We start from the raw sequence: 10,770 nt of genomic DNA on the forward strand, positions 1-10,770 counted from the left end.
AAGGTCTCATTTGAGTAACAGGACATACCATAAAAATTTTGTTCCGTTGTGTTTAACTTAAACACCCAATTATTCATTAATTCTTCTTATTAAAGTTTATTAAGTTATAATTATCTTTAACAGTCCATGCTACTTTGAAGTATTTACCATGGGTTTCTAACACCTAAATCTTTGTATAAACCATATTGTCGTCTTACATTCATTTTGGACTCAGAAACCAGCGGTTAGTCGTTTTTTTTATTCAGAAAGTGGTTATATTCTGTTCTTTATACAGTATGCTGTATGTTTATGAAATTATGGATGCAACATCCATTTTTCTGCATTTAAATAATTAAATGTTTACTCCTAAGTGCCTCATATAAACAGTAGTATGTAAAAGGACATAAAACTTTGTTTTTTCATACTTTTTCCTTTGTAATAAAAAAATCTAAATAAATGATTGTTTTATTTTTTAATCTTAACTGAATGGAAAGTAGAATCTACTTTTCAAATGAAAATAAACTTATTTTATACTCCAATTTTGGTCCACTACATAGTTTTGTCAAACGGTGAGATAAAATTTCATTTTGTAGGTTAAGGCTTGCGTTCTGCACAGCGACTCCCACAATAGTAAGAGCCGTCAAGATATAAGATTACTATAATGCTTAATCCACAAAAAACATACCAATTTCATTGTTGATGGAAGAAAAAATGCTTAATATATTTATACTGACATTTATTATATTATTCGTTTTAATAATTGTGTTCATAGGAATATATAGCACATGTCTAAATATATATTCATACAGAGATGCATATCAGCCACAAATCACTTGAAAGCAATCAGCATATCAACACCGCAATAGTTTGATATTTGTCTACAATAACAATAGACATATTTAAAACTTATAGTGCTGTTCTAACAATATAGTGCATAATTCCATAATGAGGTAACGATTACAACTTGCTTAAAAAAAAGTAAAAAGAGTATATCGGGGCGGAATAGACACTGGTTTAACAGTTATCATGATTAAGAAAAATAAAAATCTGACTGAAACAACATTTCAAAATAAATAATGTCGATATAATTGCTAAAAATCTATACAAAATGAACAGATAGAATATTCAAAAAAACCTGTCTAGAATTTAGACAATCTCCAATCGTTTCATCTCTTTGAGTAATTCAACACCCATCTTGGCAGGGGAACGGGTTACAATCACATTGGCTTTTTCCAATGCCTTTATTTTATCCATGGCACCACCTTTTCCTCCTGAAATGATGGCACCAGCGTGGCCCATACGTCTGCCAGGTGGAGCGGTCAGACCTGCGATAAACGATACCACGGGCTTGGCTTTTTGACCCTGAAACACATCAAATACTTTTAACTAAACTCAACATCAATGAGAAAGGTCCTTACTATGTAAACTATTTAACACATTCTATGCTATTCAAATTTTTTGTATGAAAATAACTGCCCTGGCAACAGTGTAAACACTTTAACTGCCATTAACTCAACCTTTGTTAGCATTATATGTGTTAAATTACCATTACACATATCTGTTTGGTTACCTTTAAAAACTAAATCAACTTAATTTTAAACTATATTTGTGTACTTTTATGGTTGACCTTACGATACGTGTGTACAAAAATGATACGATTTCACTCTGTGAATTAAAAATTGAAAATGACATTCTAATGATTGTCACTAAGAATTAATTATATGACACTATGTGTAAACGTTCGATGAATCTAGAAGTAATCAATTGAAAATACTTTATAAATGATAAAAAAGTAAATCATAATAAACATCAAAATGATTTTGATAAAAACACTTCAAACAACACACCAAGGTATGAGATAAGATTTATGATTCAACATAACCTTTTTGCAATGTCTTGTTCCATTACCTTTTTCGCCTAAAAAGAGAATATTAATTGAGATTTTTTTAAATGTTATCATAAGACAAAGATAAGTATATTCACTATAAACCTAAAAACTAGGGTTTTATAGTTTAGATCTTTATTTTTGAAACCTTTGAAGAACTTGTCAATTAACTAGCCTAGCTTTACTCTCATATTCTCGAGCAAAATTTTATTTATCTACTAAGATGCGTTTAATTGAATACATTCAACGCTATCACTCTGCAAGTTCATTTCTGTTAAGAAATAAATTATAGCACCACAATATAAACTATCAAAAATCTTAATTTTGTCTGTGACTACCTGAAAGAGTTTTTATTTTCTAGTATTTCTAGTATCTAGGTGGGGTAGGCAGAAGGTATAGAACGCCGTTTATAAAACAAAATAAATCTAACTCACAGTGTTATGTTGGGTAAGATATTCCGACGCCAATTCTTCAGCTTGGCCACCAATTTCACCAATCAGAATAATTCCTTTCGTCTCAGGGTCAGTAAGGAACACCTCCAGGCAATCAATAAAGTCCGTTCCATTGAAGGGATCACCACCAATGCCAACGCAAAGGGTTTGTCCAAGACCAGTCTGAAATGAGATATAATAAAATTAATTTTAGAATAGAAATTAAAAAAAAAATCATAACAGTAATTTACAAATATGACATAACTAGTCGCCCGGAAGTCTTTTCGTGCAGAACTAGATTAATTAGTAGCCTATGTGCTCTTCCTGACTATGTTCAACATCTATGCTAAATTTAAGCAAGATCCATGCAATCTTCTTGAGATACCCTCTAACAATCATCCATCCATCCATCCATCTAAACTTTCGCATTCATAAGTTTCATAATGAATACTTACAACTGTAGTTTGATGGCAAGCTTCATAAGTTAGGGTACCAGAGCGAGATACAACACCGATGCAGCCAGCTTTATGCACCGCAGCAGGCATGATACCAATCTTGCACTTCTCCGGGGCGATAATACCTGGGCAGTTCGGCCCCACCAGACGCGACTTGTTCTGCCGCAGTAGAGCGTGTTTCACGCGGACCATGTCCTGGAAATTACAACAATGGTGATTTTAGTTGCATAAGCGACAAATAAAGATAAAATCTTTTAGCTTGTAGCATTTATTCAATTTTATTTGTACCCTTGTCTAATATTATATATAAAATTCTCGTATCACAATTTTATGCCCATTTTCGGCCCATTTTTATGAAGTTTTATATGCATTTTCGCGGGCGACAGTTATTATAGTGTACGTTTTACTGTTTTAACAAATTTTTTCTTACACTTTCAAGACACAAAGTCTTTGGAAAGGTTTTAGACCCTATTGCATAATTTTCGTAATTTACAAGTTGAAAAACTGGTTTAAAATGTAAATTATTTAGTAAAGTTATGTTGCATTGTAAGACAAAATTAAATATACATTATGTACTACAGGAAAATTTACATAAGTTGTTTATGCATGAACATGAACTCTATTTTTTATTGCCTTAAGAAACAACATTCATAAATTAGCATTAATGAAAAGTACAGTACCTTTATTTCTTTACAATCTCATTTTTAATAAAACATTTGTTAGGTGGGGAATTAGCTAAATGTGTTATGTGAAAAATCCAATGGATGCCAATAAGAAACGTGAAATGGCATATGTATCTTTTTTGTTAATTAAGTTTAAATTACGTAATAATATTAAAATATTTACATGTTGAGGAACACCTTCCGTAATGCAGACAATAAGAGGAACTTCCGCGGCCACCGCTTCAAGGATCGCAGCTGCAGCAGCAGGTGGTGGCACATAAATCACAGAGGCCTGAGCTTGAGTCTTCTCCATGGCCTCTTTTACTGAAGCAAATACAGGCTTCCCAAGATGCTCGGTGCCGGCTTTTTTTGGGGACACACCTCCAACAATATTTGTTCCATAGTCCAATGCTTGCTGGCTGTGGAAGGTGCCCTGTTTACCAGTGAAGCCTTGAACAATGACTTTAGTCTCTTTGGATAGTCTGAGATTTTTACGTGTTTGTTCATATGGCTTCCCTGCACCGCCACTTGCGCATGATGAGTATCTCACACTGGTGAGTCTCAGGCCATCTGAGGTAAAACAAGGAGAAGCATATCTTACTAATATTATAAATTCAAATGTTTAGATGATTGATTTTAATTCAGGTATATCAGGTATATAGAGTATATCAAGTAGGGTGACAGCTATTAAATATGTTTTTGTAACATTGTTTGAATTTATGGTTTATTCTGATAACAGTATATGTTTGGGTAGTAACATTTAAATATTATTTATTAAATACTTGTGTAGTTTCTGTTATTAATGAGTCATATAACAAAGAAACATGTTATTACATAATTTCATATATTATATGTTTTTATTATTAATTTACAATTTACAATAACAATATGAGATAATAAGCATTGTTTGTAACTTTAAAGATCAAAGTTCACTTATCATTTTAGAATATATATTGCATGTTGTAGAGAATTTTAATTTAATATATTTGAAATTTGGTCTAACAACAATTTTTTTTACTGTATATATTATATTTTTTGAATGTTAAATTTTTCTATAAAATAAATTCAACATAAATTACAAATGCATGATTAGAACATTACTTATTTGAATTTTATCAAACAAGGGCGTATTAATCGATTTTTGTTTATTTCTTGTGGTATCGTTTTACTTCATTAGATGCAGTGTTTAAAAATTATGACTGCAGACATCATTTATTAATAGATGAAGGTCTCGGTGAAATTAGTGTTTAATTAGTCTGATATTGTACCAAGCCAGGTTTCTAATAGATATATACGTTTTGAGAATTATCACATGATGGTACCCATTAAATATTTTTTTAATTATTGACTTTCAAAGTCTATGGCAGTCATGACAAGGTTATTGTCACGTCCAAAAAAATAGCTTGATAAGACTTCGGTGTTTGAAATGTTTATTAAATGGAGGAAAAGAATGTAAAAAATATATGTTAACTTACCTTTTAACCAAGGAAGAATACGACCTGAGACAGCCATTGTATAATTTTATCGAATATTAATAAAATTTCTACTATGACACTGACAGCCTGCTAGCCATTACGTAATGTCATGTTAGAGAAATAGACAATTGCTGAACCATGTTCTATCAAATTATTGACGTTTGAAACGGCCAGAAACGGCAGTGGAACGGATCGAAGATTTTCCGATTTGTTTAAATTAATTTATATTGCATAGTCGATTTTTTTTATAGTAATTATAATTGTTTCTATGATGGTGCAAAGACCAAATTTATGATCTTTAAGATTTTTTTAGTAATTTTATTTTCGTTCTTTAGGCTAGATAATTATTGCACTCTCTTTTTGGCAGTTTGTGTAAGGTTGTTGTCAACTAAGTAAAAAAAGTTAAACGTCATCCGAATGTCAATAAAAGTAAAATTGTAAAAGGGCGCCACGTACAAGGTGATAAATGTTATTATTTTAAGATAACAAAGAATACCAATTTTGAAAAATGTGCGGTTCCGATAAAAAATTAGGAGAAATTCGGGCACTAATACTGGTTGGTGGTTATGGGACTCGTTTGAGACCATTGACATTGAGTAGACCAAAGCCACTTGTGGAGTTTGCAAACAAACCAATTTTGATGCATCAAATAGAAGCTCTCGTTGAAGCCGGTGTCACACAAGTATGTCCTATTTTATATCTTTTGTGAACGTGTGAGTTGGGTAAATGGGTATATGCCCATTTACTCTACTCATAGTACATGGTTCACCAACTGACCACTTTTAATGACCTTATGTTATGACTAAGAGTAGCTGGACTATTATCAACAAATGTATAACTTTTTTATTTTTACTATAAAACATGACTATCAAGGCACGATTTCTCAAATAGATTATAACTGCTCTACCAAAAAAGTTCTTACTGTTAGGAAAGTATATTTATATATATGAAGAAAAATACATTCTTTATTTTCAGGTGATTCTAGCAGTATCATACCGAGCGGATGATATGGAGAAAGAATTGACTGAGCAAGTGTCCAAACTTGGTGTATCTTTGACATTTTCTCATGAAACGGAACCATTGGGAACTGCTGGGCCTCTTGCTCTGGCTAGAGATTTGCTTGCTACAAGTCCAGAGCCGTTTTTTGTATTAAATTCTGATGTCATATGTGATTTCCCCTTCAAAGAACTAGCTAAATATCACAAGAGTCACGGAAAGGTAGGAAACAGTGCTTGGAATATGGGTCATAAAGTTACTGCAATAACTAGTAATATTTAGTCATAATAACTGATAGTGTTTGGATAAGTTATCAACCTAATTGAATTGTGAGTCAAATAACATTTCACTCAAATGGGTATGGAATAAATTTCCTCAACTATATACAAATACTTTGGTCTAAATTGTAATTCATTTGTTGCTTGTGTTTAATTTCAGGAAGGCACAATTGTTGTGACCAAAGTAGAGGAGCCAAGTAAATATGGAGTTGTTGTTTACAAAGAAGATGGTCAAATTGAAAGATTTATTGAAAAACCACAGGAATTTATATCAAATAAAATTAATGCTGGTGAGTAAACTTAAGAAACCAATAAAAAATAAAATATGACATCTAGCTACAGGGTGTTAAAAATTCATACTTGTCTCTGTATTTTTTACTGTGATTTCATTTTTTATATATAAAATAATCATACTGTCATTCATGTTAATTTTAATGTATTCAATGTTTATCATTTTTAGGTATGTACATATTAAATCCATCTGTATTGAGTCGGATTGAATTGAGACCAATGTCAATAGAAAAGGAAGTGTTTCCGTTCATGGCACGAGATGGTCAGTTGTATGCAATGGAGTTACAAGGTTTCTGGATGGATGTCGGACAACCTAAAGACTTTTTAACAGGTAAGTGTTTCATGCTAAAAAATACGAAAATTATAACATTTAAGAAAACTAGCTTTTTTACAATATCTTTAACAAAATCTATGCATGTTTAAGTCACAAGTAAAAAAATTACAATGTTAGGATGTATGGATGAACCTTAGAAGGTATCTAAGCTGCATGGATCAGTCTGAAATTTGGCATAGATGTAGTATATAGTCTGGTACACAAAGGATACTAATTATTATTTTTTTTTAATTCCGAAGCGAAATACGCAGGCAACAGCTAGTAAGAATTAAAATAATTCATTATTGTGTGCAAATTTCACAATAAAACAATTTAAATTTCCAGGCATGTGTTTATACTTGAACAGTTTACGACAGAAGAACTCTGATAAGTTACATGATGGAGCCGGTGTGGTTGGCAATGTACTAATCGATCCAACAGCAACCATCGGCAAAGGATGTAGGATCGGACCAAATGTTACCATTGGACCAAATGTAGTTATTGAAGATGGTAAGAGTTTTTAAGCATTTATCATATTTAATAAGTTGGTAATGACTATGTTTTGTTCGGAAGAAAATCCGACACTGTGCCGGTGTACTGGCGCAACCCTAGCCTTACTAAAATGTCGACGTTTATGTCCCCTCACTAATCATTCTGATACAAGACTTTGTAACGAAAGTCAAAGGATTCTAACTAATAATGTCTAAAAATATTTATGTCTGTTTCTTTTAGACCTTGTCAAATTTGTCTAGTATTTTTCCTTAGTGTAAATTACCCAGTCATTTTTACAACTCTTCACACTAGTCACCTAGAGGGTTAGGCAGAGATAATTTTTATTAAGCTCGGTCATAGACCACTTCTCTCTACCATGCATAAATTTATCATTATAATATAAAGATTAAAACAAGTAATAGTTTATATAAGGATAAATATATAAATATGTTATCGCTTTGGTACCACATACGTAAGTAACATAGTTATTTAAGAGATAATGATAATATTTCCGTCCGAAGGTCACATACATATAAAACATAGTCTATATGTCACGTTTTTCATTGTATTAATAACTTTACATTAATACTGTGTTTGCATGTTATAGAAATATGTTTTAGCTTACTAAGATGATTAATCTATCATATCAAGCTGTCATGATAATGGAGGGTTGGCACAGTGTGTATAACTCCTCCATACTTCTATTTCACCCGTCATATCTGATTTACCCCTTATCTATATCCCCTTTCACACAATTTATCCATACTTTCTTTGATCTTCCATTAAGAAGAAACCTATGTACTATTTATATTTGAAAGTAACATATTTTGTTGGCAATCCTAAAAATAATGATATCAAGTTCATGTTAGCATGTGTATTTGCAGATAGTAGTTAATTACTAAATGATTCTGAGTATTAATTTCTGTCCATTAAAAACCTTATGCACCCTAACACGTAGGGATTCTAACTGCTTGCTATTTAAGTGCTAACGGGTCACTCCTTAGTGTACACTCCTCCTACTAAATTCACACTAAAGATCACTGTCGGTTTTTCGGTGTGTCAAACTTTTAGCACTACACTAACTTTTTCGAGGTATAAAGTTACATCTTATATGGGATCACACACACATACATACACACACATACACAAAAGGTCAATGAATGGAAGACAGTTTTTTTTTAAAATCTATTACCCTCTTTTATTAATAGTTTTTAATTTCTTGTAATCAATTTAATTTCCTTTGTTACACACATATTTTGTAAGATACGAGAAAGCGGAGTCATTGATTTCTTAACCATGTGTTTCTAAGACTAAAATCTCCGTTTAAAACATATTGTTATCTCTATTTTGTCAAAGATGAAAGACAAGGATGACGATATGTTTTATACAGGGATTTCATTGTGGCCTAATCACCCTTAACTTAGGGTAGGCTTAGAGACCCTCGGTGGGGTACATACAGTGATGATGATGATGATAAAAGCCATAGAAAATACAGGTTTACTTAGATAATCATCGGCACTCTATAGATTCCCACTAAAGGGCTCGGAGCCTATTCTAATTTAGGGATGACCAGGCCGTAATATGCAATAATTTTTTTATTCTTCTAGGTGCATGTATAAAACGTAGCACGATACTCCGTGGTGCATGTGTACGTCAACATGCGTGGCTTGATGGTTGTATTGTTGGCTGGAGGTCCGTAGTGGGCAGGTGGGTACGTATGGAGAACTGTACAGTGCTCGGTGAAGATGTTATAGTCAAAGACGAGTTGTATATCAACGGAGGACAAGTGTTACCACATAAGTCTATAGCACTCTCCGTACCGGAACCACAGATTATAATGTAAGACACACCGTTGGAATATATATATGAAAACTTTTTAATTAAATTATTTAAACTTTCGTGAGACATTATAATAAACTGATATATAAAAACGGCTAAACACTCACGTATATAAGTCCGGTGGCGGCACCGACTAGTTTCGAGCTCATCGGGGGCCCTTCATCAGGATAAGTGGTACTGGTATTATTTCGCGGACCGTCGCTCACTCAAAACTCACTGAAAACTTTTCATATATTTTTCCCTAGAATTCTACTGCTGTGATAGTTATGTTAATATACTAGTTGTCGCCCGTGGCTTCGTTGGCGCGGAATTAATAATATTTAGTAGTCTATGTTTTCTTCCAGAGTTTTACATCAATGCCAAATTTCAGTGAGATCTGTTTGGCCATTCTGGATATATCTATCTATCTCCTAGCAAGCATCCATCCATCCGTGTAAACTTTCTATATAATATTAGTAAGATATTGCAGGCTATATTTTGTCAATGAGAATTAAAGGTTTGTCTAAATTTATAAATCTATAAATTGAATAAAATTGGAATGTCCGTATGTAATATAGTTAAAAAAATTATATTTCGTACATATTATTTGCGATAAGAAATAACCGATATTTTTGTCTGTATGTCTGTCCGCAAGGCTGCGTTTGTTCAAAGTAATCTCCGGACGGGAAGGTAGCCGATGTACGTTTGCATATTATAGGCTGTTTTTTTTTAGTTCTGTGCTGACGGAATCACAAGCGACCGGTAGTTTTATTAATAAAAGTGTCACTTCAGTGGAATTCTAATTTTTTGAAAAAAAATGTTTTAATGAAAATGTTTGTTGGATGTAAGAACTTGTATATTTTGTAAACGTAAAAAAGCATTTTTTTGTTTGGCTTTAGTAATTTTGAAATTGTACCGAAAATATGGCGAAAAAAAATATTAGTGTCCGTTTGTCGTTTAACAAAAGTTACAAGATCTTTCGATGATTTCATAGTACCAGTTGGCACGTCAGGTTCAAGAGTGATCTTTTTCTTGACGTGCCAACTATTATGCAGGGTACTATAAATTTTCTTTCCATATATTAGTACAAGTATTAAAGCGAGTTATTATATGAATGATAATAAGTTTTGAGTGGACAATGAAATTTACAAATTTTAATACTTTTGTACAATTTTATAAGGTATTTAAGATATGCTATACTTTAGAAATTTAATAAAAAAATAATCCTATGTTCTTTGAGTAATTTTTTAAAGTTAACACGATTATACAATAGTGTATGTACCCTTTTATTTTAAAGAGTTACATCTCCTATGGAATATTCAAATTATACAGGGGTCATAAAAAGATGTAACTCTTTTCGTCGGACGGGTCAGTGTAAAGACGTCGGCTAGATGTCAACCCATCAGTAATGATTTTATCGCTTAGAGATACAAAAATATACATCTTTTACCATATCTCTATATATTCCATAAATTCCATCCATAAATTCACTAGAATTTCATGATTTTTTTGATCCCTCTCCCGTTCTTGTCACATTTATGAAATTAAAAAAAAGGATTTATTTTTTTTAGTATCATTTAAATGTAAAATAATATTGTAATACTTAAATATAAAATTATTTTATTTGGTAAGTGTCACAAAATTCCCCTCCTCGCGCCTTGTCATGCTTTGTCAAACCCCCCCCCCCCCCCCCCC

At 32.2% G+C, this 10,770-nt stretch overlaps 2 protein-coding genes across 3 annotated transcripts; one reads left to right on the forward strand and one right to left on the reverse strand.

The window, feature by feature from the left end:
* Positions 1-698: 698 nt before the first annotated feature.
* On the reverse strand, positions 699-5,013 carry LOC106116677 (Succinyl-coenzyme A synthetase alpha subunit 1). 2 transcript variants are annotated; one of them, XM_013310579.1, is made up of 6 exons: positions 4,888-5,013; positions 3,597-3,982; positions 2,751-2,945; positions 2,299-2,478; positions 1,888-1,896; positions 699-1,341 (listed from the first exon to the last, which is right to left on the reverse strand). In XM_013310579.1, the coding sequence occupies exons 1-6, from the start codon at positions 4,922-4,924 to the stop codon at positions 1,126-1,128; spliced, it is 1,023 nt and encodes a 340-aa protein (XP_013166033.1). In that variant the 5' UTR covers positions 4,925-5,013; the 3' UTR covers positions 699-1,125. The 2 variants fall into 2 exon arrangements, with proteins under 2 accessions (XP_013166033.1, XP_013166034.1); XM_013310580.1 differs by lacking the exon at positions 1,888-1,896 and having other exon boundaries at positions 4,888-5,011.
* Positions 5,014-5,322: 309 nt separating this feature from the next.
* On the forward strand, positions 5,323-9,176 carry Gmppb (GDP-mannose pyrophosphorylase B). Its single transcript, XM_013310578.1, has 6 exons — positions 5,323-5,569; positions 5,863-6,105; positions 6,322-6,451; positions 6,622-6,783; positions 7,111-7,275; positions 8,865-9,176. Exons 1-6 carry the CDS (start codon positions 5,396-5,398, stop codon positions 9,098-9,100), a joined length of 1,110 nt encoding a protein of 369 aa, XP_013166032.1. The 5' UTR covers positions 5,323-5,395; the 3' UTR covers positions 9,101-9,176.
* The last annotated feature ends 1,594 nt before the right edge of the window (positions 9,177-10,770 follow it).

Source organism: Papilio xuthus, unplaced genomic scaffold, assembly GCF_000836235.2.
Source record: "Papilio xuthus unplaced genomic scaffold, Pxut_1.1 DF827714.1, whole genome shotgun sequence".
Classification (NCBI taxonomy): Eukaryota; Metazoa; Arthropoda; class Insecta; order Lepidoptera; family Papilionidae; genus Papilio; species Papilio xuthus.

What these genes read in the sequence shown, in the direction of transcription:
- Gmppb (XM_013310578.1), top strand. Translation starts at nt 5,396, where the DNA reads ATGTGCGGTTCCGATAAAAAATTAGGAGAAATTCGGGCACTAATACTG. An exon ending in ATCACAAGAGTCACGGAAAG is followed by an intron (nt 6,106 to 6,321) that starts GTAGGAAACAGT and finishes GTTTAATTTCAG; the next exon opens with GAAGGCACAATTGTTGTGAC. An exon ending in ACCTAAAGACTTTTTAACAG is followed by an intron (nt 6,784 to 7,110) that starts GTAAGTGTTTCA and finishes TTAAATTTCCAG; the next exon opens with GCATGTGTTTATACTTGAAC.
- LOC106116677 (XM_013310579.1), bottom strand. Translation starts at nt 4,924, where the DNA reads ATGGCTGTCTCAGGTCGTATTCTTCCTTGGTTAAAAG. An exon ending in TATTCTTCCTTGGTTAAAAG is followed by an intron (nt 3,983 to 4,887) that starts GTAAGTTAACAT and finishes GTTTTACCTCAG; the next exon opens with ATGGCCTGAGACTCACCAGT. An exon ending in CTTGCCATCAAACTACAGTT is followed by an intron (nt 2,479 to 2,750) that starts GTAAGTATTCAT and finishes ATCTCATTTCAG; the next exon opens with ACTGGTCTTGGACAAACCCT.